The sequence below is a fragment of the Bombyx mandarina genome, chromosome A1 (genome assembly GCF_030267445.1).
Source record: "Bombyx mandarina strain Sakado chromosome A1, ASM3026744v2".
In the NCBI taxonomy this organism is placed as follows: domain Eukaryota; kingdom Metazoa; phylum Arthropoda; class Insecta; order Lepidoptera; family Bombycidae; genus Bombyx; species Bombyx mandarina.
In genome coordinates, this window is record NC_143234.1 from 18862855 (window position 1) to 18880672 (window position 17818).

The following is a 17818-nucleotide window of genomic DNA, read 5'->3' on the forward strand; positions in this document are numbered from 1 at the left end:
ACATCTATAACGTAAATGCGCCACCCACCTTGAGATATAAGTTCTAAGATCTCAGTATAGTTACAACGGCTGCCCCACCCTTCAAACCGAAACGCATTACTGCTTCACGGCAGAAATAGGTAGGGTGGTGGTACCTACCCGCGCGGACTCACAAGAGGTCCTACCACCAGTAAAATTTAAAATTTTAAAATTTCGAGATTGAATTAATTTATGCTGGACACAACCCTTAGAGGTTACCGAGTTCTTGATTCGATTGAGAAACAGGTTTTAATCACTTTGAAGCGGTTTCGATTTGTTGTATCACCACACAACTCGACTTAGACGTTTCAAATTACGATTGAATATACATTTTATGCTTGAATTATCTTCTTAAGTCTTCAATAAACAACTGAAATGAAATTAGACCGCAGGCAATTTTAAGTTTAATTTAATTGCCGGTAAAGCTCAGTTTTTTTTTTATGGGTTAGATGGCTGGACGAACTCACAGCCCACCTGGTGTAAAGTGGTTACTGGAGCCCGTGGACATCTATAACGTAAATGCGCCACCCACCTTGAGATATAAGTTCTAAGATCTCAGTATAGTTACAACGGCTGCCCCACCCTTCAAACCGAAACGCATTACTGCTTCACGGCAGAAATAGGTAGGGTGGTGGTACCTACCCGCGCGGACTCACAAGAGGTCCTACCACCAGTAAAATTTAAAATTTTAAAATTTCGAGATTGAATTAATTTATGCTGGACACAACCCTTAGAGGTTACCGAGTTCTTGATTCGATTGAGAAACAGGTTTTAATCACTTTGAAGCGGTTTCGATTTGTTGTATCACCACACAACTCGACTTAGACGTTTCAAATTACGATTGAATATACATTTTATGCTTGAATTATCTTCTTAAGTCTTCAATAAACAACTGAAATGAAATTAGACCGCAGGCAATTTTAAGTTTAATTTAATTGCCGGTAAAGCTCTGTTTTTTTTTTTTTATCGCTTAGAAGGGTGGATAACCTCACAGCCCACCTGGTGTTAAGTGGTTACTGGAGCCCATGGACATCTACAACGTAAATGCGCCACCCACCTTGAGATATAAGTTCTAAGATCTCAGTATAGTTACAACGGCTGCCCCACCCTTCAAACCGAAACGCATTACTGCTTCACGGCAGAAATAGGCAGGGCGGTGGTACCTACCTGCGCGGACTCACAAGAGGTCCTAGCACCAGTGAAATTTTTAGTGAATTTAGCCTCGAAGAGTTTAAAATAAATAATTTCCGAGCAGTTCTGGTATTTTTATTAATAACTTCAAACAAAAGAAAGATGAGGCTATCGATTCGGAGCGTATGCTATTTAAATGTTCATGTACTTGTATAAGTTGTGTAAATAAATTGTAACCCGCAAAATTTTTTATGAGAAGAATGATGTGTGTGTTGTTTAATATGAATAATACATTACCGTTGTTTTAAATTATATATATCATGGTGTTCCCTATGTTCTGTTTTCTCCTACAGGGCTTAGAGATAAAGGGCCAAATGGTGTTCTGCTCTGAATCGGATTCCCTTCTCTTCGTGGGCTCTCCGTTCCTTGATGGACTTGAAGGCTTAACTGGGAGAGGCCTCTTCATATCAGATATTCCACTCCACGATGCAACAAGGGATGTCATTCTAGTGGGAGAACAGGCTCGGGCACAGGTAAATTTACTAGCGTGATTTTCAATAGATTTTATTTCAGTAAGTCTTTGGCTGTAAAAACAGCGTTCACGTAAAAATTCGTTCTTTTTGAAATTGTCTTCCTCTACCTTCTTTTTTTTTTCTACCTAAGCCGATAGCCTTGAGAGGCTATTTCAGCGTAACCTTGACTAGTAGGTGAGCTCACGGGGCTCAAACCGGAGTGTTGCCAGCACTGGCCCTAGCAAGAGCAGTGCTTCGCAGAATCTACCACCGGATCGGAAACGTGACCCACTGAGAAGATCCGGCGAGAAACTCAGTGGGCTGTGTCTATGAGTTAAGCTACCTTCAGTGTTTCTAATGACTATAACTAATCACCAACGACTAAATCTATCTTCTTTCACTCTGCCATTATGAGAAGAATTTTTTTGAATAGTTCTACGAGTAGATACCTATCTATATTTCTCCACATCTATAAATCGAGACGAATAAACACTATTTCTTTGAGAACGTTGGCCGAAATACTCACTTCGTAGCTCAAGAGCAATTGTACAACTTCGCTTCATATGTGTGCACTTGTTGAACAGCATCGAACCGAGACTTGACTGAATGTCGATATCACAACACTAGAGACTCGCTTTGTGAGAGTTATTAGATTGTTCACAAGGATGTCGGTGTTTTGTTAGATGATGAAGTTTCTCTAACTGTACCTGGCTTGGTTTTTATCACAGGATTTTTTATCAAGCTGTTGCAATATGTTTGTTCAGATTTGTATCTGAGCTTTTTGGAGTGCTGAAAAGAAAAAAAAAGTCAACGAAGCCAAAAACTGAATATAGAGACCCTTTTTTACAGATAATAGCTCATTTAAAATAAAGCACTCATTCCACCATCCTGTATTCATTCGATTGTAGTAAAATTACTGTCTTAAATATCACGCTGTTAGTCTGAACACGATTCGCTGACAATAAATTCTAAGAAACTGATCAAAGGCTCCTTTGAAATGCCTATTTGCTAAGAGGATAACATAAACAAAAATTATCGACCAGGACGGACTTCGAAGGCGTATGGACAAACTTAAGAACTCAATCGAAGAAGCAAGTAAAGCGGTAGACAAAGAACGCGAGAAGAATGTCAGTCTTCTGCATTTAATATTCCCACCTCACATCGCTAAAAGGCTGTGGCTAGGTAAGTCCTGCTTATTTTATAGAGTGTAAATAAGTAATAAAGACGAGGACAAATCACACATGGTCACTTAGCCCCAAACTATGGTTCTCTGTTCTGTGGGAACTAGATATTAATAATATTCTTAATTAGAGACACGGAACACAAAGAAGCCTTTTCGACACCCATATGTCTTCCCAGTGTGGGTCGGTATTGAGCTCTCAGTTCAGCAGTCAGGAGTGCTAGTTAAAACACCGCCGAGTCAGTCTTGGTTATTGATCTTTATAATAAGGAAATATGATTAAAAAAAAAAACAATTTTTGGTCATCTTTGCGTTGTGTTAAAAAAAAAAAAAAAAAGTAGTGCTCTTGTACTCTGTATACCTATTGTTGTGTTTCTTCTAACAGCTGTTTGTACAAAATATATTAAATAAATAAATAAATGCCTACGCGAGAAACTTGGGATTGTTACAAAATATTATGTTAATAACGATTCACGGGAATTGCAACAGCGTCTAGTTAAACCCACACTCGAGCTATTATTCATTTAAAAAAAGTGTCTTTTACTTTGTTGTTTATCAACAAAATTGTTTCACCTGAAGCCATTATCAGATCTACTTAGTCTATAGTTTCGCGACCCAAATATAACTAGAAAATGTATTAAATAGGCATAAGATAGTTATTTCATTTCATAACTGAAATGGGAATCTCGTAGGCATAAATATTGTGAAATTTTGAACTGTCGCATTTAGAAGATACTATAAATCTTCTTAAAGGAATATCCAATAGCTACGTAGCCCTGAAACGTTCCTCTAACAAAGTAGTTAAGCGACCTACAAGCTCGTCAACCAATTAATTACGAACTTTAATCGCAGTCGGGGCCGCAACATGTTCGGTACCTCTAGCGACAGGTGCGGTAAAAACTTTTATAATTCCATAAACTTTTATTAGGGAAAGAAGGCGTGGGACGTTTAATAATTAAGATAGATTAGATAATACGCAGCAGGAGACTCGTAACTTTGTATTTGCTCATCGCGGAATTAATTGACGTCATAAAATCATTCCATCGGGTAAGTAGAGCGCAATTTGAGTTATGGTTTGAGTAATTAAAACGAATGGTTTTTGGATTTGTTTGGTTTAGATCTACATATTTAGATCATTCGGAGTCGACATAAACCAATCCAAATCGAATAAGGTAGAAAGAAACCTAGGTATTTGGTATTCGAAAATTTATTACAATTAGTACTGCTTTTGACACTTACAAAAATATTTCTATAGGACAAATAATAATACAGGTACGGATACATGTTATTTTTAAGCTATTGCATAGCTTTTATCGCGGGCTTTGAGCGCGGCGACCAAATCAAGAAATTCCGTAACGAAAACAAAACCTAACACCCCGCACTCCGCCTACCGTGTAGCTTGCGTTCAACACATTCACACGTTGCGCTTGTGTATCTAGTGTTGGTGAATAAACGCGCGGCGTGACGTCGTACTGCATGCTCATCATAAAAATCTGCTTATTTCTCTCTCGCGCGGTCTAGCATATGAGTGTGAAGGGGACAGTTAATGTTTTGCTTTTGTTAATGTTTATAAATAAAGCGTGGTCTTATTTTATTATTGTTTTAATATTCAATTATTATTGTCTAATTATAATTGCGTAAGTTTGTAAAAAATGCTATGCAATATTTTTACCGTGGCAGTCCCCGAGTACCACACGTGTTTTTTTTATATTTTACACAATGCTATGTAAAAATATAGCAATTTAAAACCACGTATTATAGTTTGCTTGTTTAATCTACAAAAAATACCTTCGGACTGAGGAAACACGTCATAATCTAATGAACATATTTTTTTTTATACTGAATAGAACATTTTTATGTTGCATAGGTGAGAAGATAGAGGCGAAAAGCCACGATGACGTCACAATGCTGTTCAGTGACATCGTCGGCTTCACATCCATCTGTGCTACTGCAACACCGATGATGGTTATTGCGATGCTGGAGGATTTGTACAGCGTATTTGATATATTCTGTGAGGAGCTTGACGTTTATAAGGTAATCATTTTATTTTTGGGTATTTTATTTAAGTGAGTATTTTTTTTATTTTTATTTTTTTTTTCCTTAGATGGGTGGACGATCTCACAGACCACCTGGTGTTAAGTGGTTACTGGAGCCCATAGACATCTACAACGTAAATGCGCCACCCTCCTTGAGATATCAGTTCTAAGATCTCAGTATAGTTACAACGGCTGCCCTACCCTTCAGACCGAAACGGATTACTGTTTCACGGTAGAAATAGGCAAGGCGGTGGTACCTACCCGCGCGGACTCACAAGAGGTCCTACCACCAGTAATATAAAATAATAAATTTCATCAAGGATATTTTTCATCTTGCTCTCATGCACCTTGGTCAAGTCAACATAGCATGGATTTGTTGCTTATAGTTTCCACCTTCTTCCTGTTGGAGATTTAAGGTGAACTAGAAAGTAATAATAGTAACCTATAATAATAAAAAACACTTCTACGGATAATGGTGACACACAGTAGGAATAACTGGTCTAGGAAACCGCAAAACTTTTACTATACTATTAACATATAATATTATGATGTAGGAGATGAAGTACTGAATATCGTGGATGTCTGAGTTTTATGGCTTCATATAAAAGTTAGCAAGAAACAGATCCGAATCAGTGAAGTTCTAAAGTTAAATACGTTTTCATTTTATTCTAGACATATCTTATTCTTGCAAGGAGTGATGTCACACCTTGTGTGTACCATTTGATTCATATACTGGTCGCTCACAATGAGCCTTATCAGAAGACTCAAGGTTACCCAATGAGCAATGCGAGATCAAATCAGGAATGAGGAGATTTGCACTAAAACCACGGTTACCAATATAGCCCAAAGGGTTGCGACGTTGAAGGGGCTGTGGTCAGGGTACACTGCTCGTAGAACTGTGGCCGCTGGGGCTGAAAAATTGGGGGCTTATATCCAGCAATGAACGTCTGTGGGCTGGCGAATAGGATAGGATAGGGATAAATACCTGTGAGTACTGATGATGACACCTTTTGTGAATTCTCACGAATCGGATCCATTATTCTGGAATTTTGGTCCTAAGGTTGTTTACAGCAATGAACGTCTGTGGGCTGGCGAATAGGATAGGATAGGGATAAATACCTGTGAGTACTGATGATGACACCTTTTGTGAATTCTGACGAATTGAATCCATTATTCTGGAATTTTGGTCCTAAGGTTGTTTATATGTTCAAAATCAGGTAAGATCAGAATTTTCTGATTCTATTATAATACTTATTTTATTATGTACTGATTTCAAATATTTGGAGTAAAAGAGTAAGCCCATTTAAATTTGCTGGTAAATTTATGTTGATTTAATAGCGTTCGAGAAAGCATACGTTAATAAAAAATAAAAATAAAAATTTCGAAATTGTTTTTGATTGGTATTAACAAAAGTCACATCACTGTTTTTAACACTTTGGGCATATCAATAAAAACCGGTTAATTCGTGTTACAATACTAAATCATCTAGGTTAATATCAGATAGTATAGATTTAATAAGTTTCAAATATCCATTCAATTTAGCAAGTTCCAATGAAACATCAAATTATCTCCGTAGCAACATTTTAATTTTATTGCTTAGATGGGTGGACGAGCTCACAGCCCACCTGATGTTAAGTGGTTACTGGAGCCCATAGACATCTACAACGTAGACGCGCCACCCACCTTGAGATACAAGTTCTAAAGTCTCAGTATAGTTACAACGGCTACCCCACCCTTCAAACCGAAACGCATTACTGCTTCACGGCAGAAATAAGCAGGGCGGTGGTACCTTATCCGCGCGGACTCACAAGAGGTCCTACCACCAGTAAAAACGGTAACATTATATAAATTTAAACGGTAACATTATATAAATTGAATCCAATTATTTTTAAGTCTTCTCAATAACCGAAGCAACAGGGTCATTAATCGTTATAATTGAATGAACGCTTACAGGAACCTCGATTCTGCTATCTTCATTGAAGATACTCGAGAATTTAATTACTTCGGACAAATAGGAAGCTGTTTGTTTGGTTCCATCATTATTTATTTGATCTTGTTGAGGTGTCGGCCCCTTGACATCATCTATTGATTGTAGCGATAGACTAAATAATAAATTTTTTTCAGTTGGATAAAGTTCAGGATAAAGATCAAATATAAATATTGATTTTGTTAAACTAGATAATATTATACTTTTAAAATTCAAATTTTGCTAGAGAAATTCTTGTTACAAAGATACGACATATTATTGTCATGCTAGAATGTGCATCTCATGCGTTTGCCTATTATTTTTAGGTAAATTGCTTGATATGCTAAAATACTATTTGTCGTTTTTAGAGTTATCATGTCAAAAGTCGTCTAGCAGTATCGCTATTGTTAAGAATGGCTTTAATATATTGGCGTTGACTATAATTACTACAATATATACATGTATTGCCAACGATCAATTACCAATTTATAAAGAATCATTAAAAGATACAAGTTTCACTAAAACAGCATACAAACTCTATATTTATACTTTAATTAGGTTTGTTATTCAAGAGGTAAATTAACTTTGAGTGACATATTCTTATTAATTAGAAAACACTCATTTAGGCGGCTTGAAGTTAAGTCGTTGTGGAATTAACGCTTAATGTGGCTCTCGACACAAACAGAATGAAACAAAACTTTCCCACGTCAAAGGAAGCTCATGAAATTACAATTTCTGAATTAGTAAGACACTTAACGAAGCTTGTAATTGATGTGCAGATAAAGTGCCTTCTTGATCCCATGTTTAAAAGTACATGCATTAGTGTTTAAGTCAATTTGAATTTCGTCGTTTCCCAAAGTAAAAAATGTATACGGTGGATTAATGTACGTCTAATATATCCGATAACGATCAATAATTTAAAATTTTGAAGAATATTTACCCTTATTACTAATAGAAATAAGGCAGTCAATCCTTTATAAGCTAACGAAGTTAAATTGCAGAATGAGACCTACAAAAATATCAGAATCTACGGATATGATTAAATCGAATATCGCTTTATCTTTAGGTGGAAACAATAGGTGATGCATATTGCGTTGCAAGTGGCTTACACCGCAAAATCGAGACGCACGCACCCCAGATCGCATGGATGGCGTTACGCATGGTCGAAACATGCGCACAGCATTTGACGCATGAAGGAAATCCCATCAAGGCAAGTTGCAATATTAGATTTTCATTTGTATTTAAAATTTAGTATTTCAAAAGAGATTATGTGATAATTAAAATCAGTTTCATTGTAAAATCTTGCGTCTGCAGACTATGATGTCATCCATGACCGCAAAAATGGGGAATATTTGAAACTTCAAAAATAATGAAATGAATATAATCAAAAGGAGATCAAGCCATAAAATAAGGCGTAATAATGCTTACGACTCGCGAAGCCTGTACTAGATAACACAATTTCAAATTCAATAATTTTCTTACTCGTATTGATTTTCATTATAGGAAATTCATTTTTTTAGTTTATTCTGGCATCAAAACTTTTCCATCTTCCTGCGTAATAAAATCTTTAACAGACGGTTTTTATTACTCAATAGATCAACAATCTAAATATCGTACCTTAGAACATGCATTTATGATTTTTTCCATATCGTTGTTTGTATTATGTTATTACCTGTAAAAAAACTTTTAAGGTGACTTATATAAAATGATTATCAGTATATTATATGCCTGTATTAGCTCTCAAAAAACCTAAATTACTATAGCACAAGCTTAAGCTTAGGTTTGCAAATCGCAAAATAGTAAAGTGAAATGAGAGAGAGTCTTGCATAAATCGTTGGGCTATTTAGTGTTCAATGGTTAACTGATAATATAATTTTTCTATTTAGATGCGCTTAGGACTGCATACCGGTACAGTACTAGCCGGAGTCGTCGGTAAAACTATGCAGAAATACTGCCTTTTCGGTCATAACGTGACCCTTGCAAATAAATTTGAATCCGGCTCAGAGCCACTGAAGATCAACGTCAGTCCCACCACTTACGAGTAAGTGACTCCTAATGCTAATTTTATTGTAGACTAGCGACCCGCCCTCGCTTCGCTTCGGAAACGTTAAGTTTTATTATTGACAGCTGAGTCCCGCGATGTTATCTACCCGCGTTTATTGTCGTACCGCGGATGACGAAGCGGGACGAAGCTAGTCTAAAAAACCTAAGTTACTCCTTATATTATCAGCTACCTATCAGTGAAAGTCTCGTCAAAATCGGTCTAGCCGTTCCAGAGATTAGCCGGAACAAACAGACAGACAGACAGACAAAAATTGTAAAAAAAAATATTTTGGTGTATGGACCTTATATATATTCATATGTATGTAGCAAAAAGCGGTTATTTCAATATTACAAACAGACACTCCAATTTTATTTATTTGTATAGATATCTCATATATTACCAGCGGAAAAAAATCATTCTTAAGTACTTTACATTGAAAGATCTAACAAATATCAATAGAAATATTACCTAGAATATATTTAATATTTTCCAACTTCACGCGGTCTGACCAGCGCTTTTTATATTGTACCAGAATTTTGTGAAAAATGGACCTCTTGAAACGTGCTATACATTCCTGATAGAGACCAGCCACCTGAACTTAAACGCCCTTAAAAATGTAGGACGTGTAATATTATAAAGATTGCCCTTTTCAAGTACGGAGCATGGACACTAATGGATCATAACGTACAAGGAGCCCAATTGGGATTCTTTGTGTAGCTTGTGCCTCAAATTATATGGGGTTACTTAGAAGTCACTTCTTTTATGAAAGGTCATCACCCACGCAAAATGTTTATCTGTAAAAATAGTTTTCCACAGGCCCTTATTTAATAATGATCTTAAACTCCCACGGATATACTCACAATGAACCGATGCTGGAGTGAATCTCTGGAATACAAAGGAATTGGGCCGGAATAAAAAAAAACTAAATTCTCTCGCAGGTGGCTAATACAATTCCCGGGCTTCGAAATGGAATCGCGAGACCGTTCCTGTCTCCCAAATTCATTCCCCAAGGACATCCCGGGAACATGTTATTTCCTTCACAAGTACGTACACCCGGGAACGGACCCTGCGGCGTCCCAGGTAAGATGTTCCCACTGGACAATGTGAGGTAATAATTTAGAGATCTGTGACAGTTGCTGTTTCACATTATACGTGCAGTGGAATTGTGACTATAAATAAAAGGGTGACATACATGATTATTGTTTTTTGCAAGATTTGATGTAACAGAAACATTTCTTATTATTTTGTACAGAATGTACTAAGAAAAAGTGTTACTGTTAGTCAGTGGAAAAATAAAATAACGCTCAAAGATTCCATTACATTTATAGATCAGTACAGAAATTTTGTTTATCTAAGTCTAATCAATTTTAACCATTTTTAACCGGGCCCAACGATTCTTCCCGTCAAATTATCGGGCAAAATGTAGAGGCTGTATATTAGGTTTACCGTCTCCAAACTTTGAGCACTTGAATACTGAACAAGTAATTGGGGCAGTGTGTTCATTAAGCTGGGTCGAGCCGGAGCATGTCTCGAATATTCATTACCACTTAAAATGAATGACAAAACACAGCTGTTGCACAAGTTTCAAATAATATTTTTACGTTAGTTTCGTAATGTTTGGAACGTATCTCCAATACGTGATAATTTCTTTTATATAATACTTTTCAAAATTTGTTTACTAGTAATAAAAAATGAACAGCTCCAAGAAAACTTATAATAAAAGAAATATATTGAGGAATGTATCAATAGTTCGGAGTTTTTTTGTCATTCATCGTAACATTCTCTACCTAATTGAAATTGTAAAAAATGCGATCATTGTGTTTGACAGGTCAAACATATACAGGATGCGTTAAAATATTATGAAATTGGACAATTCGGACAAAATAATCCAGTTGAAAATGACCCGGAGCCAACATAGTCACGACACGAGCGGTTTTGATAATTTTAATATTATCTACAATGTACATAGCTTTAATTAGAGCTTCGTTTGTTATTGTTTTAGATATTTTCGTATTTGTCTTGTTACGAGAATCAATTGAAGTTAGTACTACCATTAAACATTTATTTGTAATTTTAATTAGTGTATCACGGGATCGTTGTACTTGCTGTTCAAATAAAATAAAAACACATTATAATAAGTGTCGATGTTCAATGTTTAAGTGTTCGTCTATATCACGGCATAGAAATACTTTCAGCTTTACAAAGGAATCTATTCGTTAATAAAATAGAATAAAACACTTTTTTGGAGTTATATTATGCCCAATAATGTAGAGCGTATTATGATTACAATCCAAACCTTTAGCTATAAAATAGTTCTAGTCATTGTTTGTAAGAAAATAAGCAGCCTTTGGGAATAAATGTTTCTAAGTTTTTTCTTTAGAAATAGAATAGAATCTTTATGAAGCTTTACTAATAAAATGTAAGGGAATGTAAATAAATTGAATCCGGGATAATTACGACTTACTTAGAGTTAATGCGAATTGCTTAAAAATAAAGCAAAATAATGTTAAAATTTCGCTACGATTAGATTACTATTTTATTAGGCATAATATTGTGTAACGAGTTAATGGCGAATTTGTAGAATCACTGTTTATAAAGAACTGTATCGTAATCTCACGTTATCGATTTAATTTAACTATTTAGTGATAAAATTCATACATGTGTAATTCACATCTTAGACGTTGTAAATAAATTTCGATTCTATAAAAACAAAAGCGTACGTTCTAAAATAGGTAATGGGCTTTAGTATATTGTTGACTTTTCGGAATGTCTATCATGTAATTCTAAGTTAAAATAATTTTAGTAATCGATTTCAAGGAGCAGCCGACCAAGGGTACATTCCTAGATTGGTTTTAATAAGATACACCATATAAATCAACTAAAAGGTCTTGGAATTTAATTTTGTAAATTTTTTTTAAGTATATTTTTTTAATCCTCGATATTCCCTTGAACATAAATTTAAATCCAATAAATCTCTGATTTACACGTTAAAAGAACCTTAATTTTTTCAAAATTAAATTACTCCGAGGTATTCTTTTCGAATTTCAGTAAAAAATGAATTAAGGTAAGTAAATATGAATGTTATGTACTTTAAATGTCTTTATACCTTTCCAGCCAATGTCCACGACTTCGTTCACGCTGTCTTCTAGATTTCGCGAAATTTTTATTATGATGCACTCATTGCAAAAAAATCCTCCTCGAAAATGTAATCATGTTCGCGTGAATACTCTAAGAATACCTACAGATAATTATTTTGAGATACATTCATTTTATAAATGTGAATATCGGAAGAAATGTATAAATGGCTATTGTCTAAATAAAAACTATGCTTGTAGGTGTACTTGGCAATAAGTAAGTGATAGATTAAAATTTATATTTCTATATTTTTTTCCATTCTGTTTGTTAAGTGCAATGAAATTGTTACAATTTCAAAACTTGGATTAAAAAGAAAAAATAATTTCTCTTTTCGGAAATCCTTGCTGTGCCTTCTTCTCACGTTAATCTCAAAATTATAAAAATAGTTATTTAAAAGTAAAAGTACATTAGATGAATTGTAGACTTTTTATTTATAATGAAATAATAGTTTTATTTAAATTATTCGGGAGCTATTTAAATATTTCCAACTCTAGAACATTTATACAGAACGTATAATAAAAAAAAAACCTATTTTAACTTTCTATTAAACATTTTTCAGTGTTGTGATTTAGATTAGTTTAGTGAAATTATAGTCATTAGTATTAATGAAACACAATTCATAGTAATTAATTACGCTTACGTTTAAGTACATCGCGTAATGAGTTTATGATCTAGTCGATAATTAAGAATATATTGATAATATAATATATTATGTATATGATAATACTCGATATTGGATAGTGCTTTAGATTCTCATTACTTAGCATTCCATTAATTAGGAAAATATATTATATTAAATGTAGTTTTGCTCTGACGTCGCTGAGTTGAGGCTTCAAATATCAATGTGAGATTCGAGACGATAACTTGGGATTTAGTTTCTTTTCCACGATATTATTTGTCTGGAAAAAAATGGGTAGGTATGTTTGAAGCGAACGAAAGTCACGTAAAATACAGGCACACGTGGTGACTTTGCGATTTTCTTTCTACATTTTATGTCGATCGAATGAAAATGAACCTTAGAGAATGTTTTGATAAAATCTTATTTTGTTTACTTTGAACAAACGAATATAGTTAAAGCCACGTTATAAAATGATTTACGCCAATCTTTAAATCTAACATCGTGTGTAGTTAATTTGATCTAAACCTCTTACCGTCGTCGACAAAGAATTACATAAAATGTTTTCCGTAAGTAAAAATTTTGAATTATAATTCTATGTAAAATTCTACTAATTTAATTCTATGTAAAATTCTTTAAAGAAGAACTTAAAATAAAATTATAAATTTCGGGAATCGTATTAAATAAATATTTAATTCATTCTTCTATAAATCATTGAAACAATTATAAGCCTGTATTAATAAATAAATCATTAACATTGCTATATAGTATGTGATTATAATAAAACAATTGAAATAACTAGAAAATTATAAGAATTCTGCAGAATTAGTTATTAGAATTAGTAGAATTATTATTCTATACAATTTATATTTCTATAGAAAATTATAAGAATTTAAAAGTCTGCTTTACTTATCACAAACCTTTAAAATTAATACTATTTTTGTGTCAGTAATAGTTGATCATGAATATATACAATTGTATTAATTGAGTTTTATAGCTAAAATTAAATACGTAATCAAAATTCGATTAAAAGTTATTTCAATTGTTTTATTATAATCACATACTATATAGCAATATTAATGATTTATTTATTAATACGGGTTTATAATTGTTTCAATTAATTATAGAAGAATAAATTATAATTTTATTTAATACGATTCCCGAAATTAATGATTTGTTCTTAATTAAACATGAAAATCTTAATTTTTAGACCAAATTAAGCGAAAAATATCTTTTAACCACAAATTCATTGGAATAAGATTTTCGTTCTAACTCTATTGACCACCAACGACTCCGAAATGCTAAATATGTACTTTGCCCAGATTGTTAGCATTTTACTGAAATTTCTGTGAGCAATTTGGCAACGGGCGCAAAAAGTGTATCAGGATATGGCGAGTCCGTCAGCATTCACTAAATATGTTCTAGAATCCACTAATTCGCTACCATTGCTATTATATGTATTAAGTAAATAAAAATGGACGTAAATAACAGACTTAAAGGAATCTTTTGATCTCATTGTTAGTTGACTGCTTTGTGAGTATGAAAATATACTAGTCTTTGTATTCTATTAGATAGTAGAATCGTAGATAAGTTTGGCTATTATAATAGTTTATAAAATTTAGATTCGCTGATAGATCAGTATGCCTTTTCTTTATATTATCTTAAATGTATAAAAATTAATTGCTGTTCGTTAGTCTCGCTAAAACTCGAAAACTACCGATTTGGCTAATTTTGGTCTTGAATTATTTTTGGAAGTCCAGAAAAGGTTTAAAAGGTAGATAAATATGAAAATGCTTGGAATTAAATAAAAATTTTGTTTTTCATTTGATGTGTCGCCCGTCGGACGTATTCATTTTGTTTGTTTTAAGTTTATTTTATAAAAAACTTAGGTCTTTTATTTATCAATTGAGGCACTACGAACTCAGCCGGGTCCGCTAGTTTTAAAATAAAACGAATTGAATTTGTTTTTTGGCAAAGTTTGTTGAACGTAAAAGTAAACTATAATTTAACTCTTGAAATACTATAACACTTATATGTCAATGCATACTTAGTATATGTATGTGGAAATTATGTCTACGTTATATTCTTTGAGTATACCGGTGAACCGGACAGACATTTACGGGTCCACTTGTAAATTCAACCTCAAAATCAACCTCAAATTCAACCTATAAAATACAAAATAAAATTTAGAACTCGTTCGTCCTATCGGGTTTAGATGTAAATTTGAACTATGCAGGTTGACCCAGTTGAACACGAAAAATAATTATCGAATTTGGTCCCGCCATTTTAAAAGAGTTCAGTGACAAGCTTACAAAAAAATAATTTAAGCTTCGTCATTGTCAGATAAACATTTACTATAATTACTTTTTGGAGATTTCGACATTTAGACTATCAATACTAGTTTCATAACCAAATTACTCTCTACAGAGTAGGTATTGGTTTGGCATCGACGAATTCCATAATATATTATGTTGTGATAATACTATTGTATATGTCGTCTAAGTATGTAGTTGGCTTTATTTAAATATAAGTTGCAATACTCACTTTCAAATTCATCGAATCAGGAGCTGTGGCCATTATTGATGCGATTAGTTATTAGATCGCCAGGAAATGTAGGTAAAATAACAAAATCGTATTTACCGGCGGCCATATTGAAATATGACATCGAGGTCTTAAAGGCACTTAATTGAAGGCGGAATGTTACTTCGCAGCAATAGGGCGGATAATGGCGCCGACCTAGGCCGTTTGAAAATATAAAAGAAATAGAACACTATATTACTCCTATAGCCACTAATAGTTAGAGGCTAACGGTTACTCTGTGAAAGCAATTAACGTCTTAAATATTAAGGCATATATCCATCGAAATGCCTCAAAGGGGTTCTATACAAAAAGCCTAAAGTATATTATGAAACAAACAAACAAAGTATAAAAAGGTGATTAGTATTTTAACTAAGCTTGTCTTTGTTGTACTGTCATACCGTCACATGTCGTTTTTAAGGTGTAAATATTCACCCAAGAAATTTTAAATCTAGACTTACCTTCGGCTATTCGTATGGTAGTTTTTTGTAGTTTTGAATTTATATATTTCAAGTTATTTTTTATGTATATGTATGTATGTATGTATGTACGAAAGCCAAGAACGGCTTCTCTTACAAAATAACTGATCTTTGACGTAATTCACTAAGTGTAAGCTGTTTGTACTTCACGCTATCTCGAAATTGATGTAATAATATTATTATATGTTTGTTTGGATTCTCGCTGTAAGTTAAATTTAAACTGTGAATGCACTATTAGTGGAAAACGAAATAAAATGTTTCTTTCATAAAATTATTGTTTTTTATTTAAAAGCCTTTTTTAACTGACGTGAAAACTAGCCAAATGACTTCCAGACTTCACACTATTGGGTATACGCATTGAGAGACAACGCAAGCTCCAAATTTAAAGAAAGGCTTTATTTTTCTTAATTCCCGTTTCCTTGCTTAGCCGAACCTATGTACAATAAAACAAGAAAGCCAGATTAAAAATACCTGTGCTATTTTGATTCCAGAATTTTTCCTTCAAAACCGTACCGATTTTAGTATTTTGTTCAGAATTATTTAAAAAGTATGCTTTGTTTTAAAAAAAATTAACTTGATAGAGATAGATATTCTTCCTGCAAAAATAGCTAGTGTTATTATCCAAGCATTAAAATACGTAATAAATTAAAATCGCGCATGAAACCATCAATCCTTTTTTATTTATTGCTTAGATGGGTGGACGATCTCACAGCCCACCTGGTGTTAAATGGTTACTGGAGCCCATAGACATCTATAATGTAAATAAGTTCTAAGGTCTCAAGTATAGTTACAGCGGCTGCCCCACCCTTCAAACCGAAACGCATTAATGCTTCACGGCAGAAATAGGCAGAGTGGAGGTACTTACCGTGCGAGCTCACAAGAGCTTCTACCACCAGTAATCGACCAACGTATACATGTAGAGGTACTATAAACAAGCATAATGATAAAAACATAACTAATAGGACCTTAAAAAGACTACGTGTTAGATACAGGACATAGGTGGACAGGACTACCTGACTATCTGAAGCCTGAGCCTATTGAAACTAAAACCAGAATTGGGAAAACACCAAAATTCACCTTTAAAAATTAAGTCTATATATCGACGTTGTCGTTAAAAGTGTTGAAATTTAGTGTATATTCTGATTAGTCACCATTCCGCTAAATAAGAAGGAGTGCATGCGATAAATTTGACCTCTATTGAATTATAAGAAGGCCTCAAAATTTATACGCGAGGAAGGCGGAGTGCTCTGAGGAATTGTTCGAGATGATACCGGCATCTCGTTTTTACCATCGCACCGCCCGCCACCGGAGTAGAGTTCATCCAGTGCATTTCCAGAGGTCTTTTTTGCCACGTACCATCCGGCTATGGAATGAGCTCCCCTCCACGGTGTTTCCCGAGCGCTATGACATGTCCTTCTTCAAACGAGGCTTGTGGAGAGTATTAAGCGGTAGGCAGCGGCTTGGCTCTGCCCCTGGCATTGCTGAAGTCCATTGGCGACGGTAACCACTCACCATCAGGTGGGCCGTATGCTCGTCTGCCTACAAGGGCAATAAAAAAAAATTACTATTACGTACTAACTAATAACTTACGCACTGTGTCGATCATACTTATCATTCTTGCCTATTATTTTTTACATTCAAAACCGCCGATAAATGAAATCGATAAAAGCTATATAACAATCGCTTCGCTGTTCTAGTGGTGAATTACCTTAATAGCTGTCTCCCAAACTCGAATTCTAGTCTGAGTCGGTTATTTTTGTTAAAAATCTTTATTTATATAGCGGGGCTTAAAACCGCGATCTCCTAAACGTGAAGCCATGACTGGCTGTCAAGCTAACGAAATTATATTTGAAGTTATCTCCCTTCCAGCTTCACGGTACATGCTATTCAATATTATCTACGAGAATTTAATATATTTCCTGTTTGCTTACATTGACTTGATCAATATTTGATTTTCATGATGCCGGGATTTTGATGTATGAAAACAAAATTTGAACACAAACTCCAGATTCAATATCAAAAGGAAGTATATGAATAGGTAAAAGTAAAAATAAACATTTATCGTACAATTTTTTTTTTATTGCTTAGATGGGTGGACGAGCTTGGTTGGAGACAGCCCACTTG

At 34.1% G+C, this 17818-nt stretch overlaps 1 protein-coding gene across 1 annotated transcript in view; it reads left to right on the forward strand.

Moving 5' to 3' along the window:
- The window catches only part of Gycalpha99B (guanylate cyclase 1 soluble subunit alpha 2), a 112283-nt gene extending 96323 nt beyond the window's left edge, over window positions 1-15960 (forward strand). The window contains exons 9-15 of the mRNA XM_089739822.1: window positions 1503-1682; window positions 2705-2843; window positions 4709-4875; window positions 7910-8053; window positions 8730-8884; window positions 9826-9967; window positions 10716-15960. Coding sequence (XP_089595948.1) covers window positions 1503-1682; window positions 2705-2843; window positions 4709-4875; window positions 7910-8053; window positions 8730-8884; window positions 9826-9967; window positions 10716-10805 — 1017 coding nt within the window. The 3' untranslated portion in view covers window positions 10806-15960. The remainder of the gene's footprint in view (window positions 1-1502; window positions 1683-2704; window positions 2844-4708; window positions 4876-7909; window positions 8054-8729; window positions 8885-9825; window positions 9968-10715) is intronic.
- Window positions 15961-17818: the final 1858 nt, after the last annotated feature.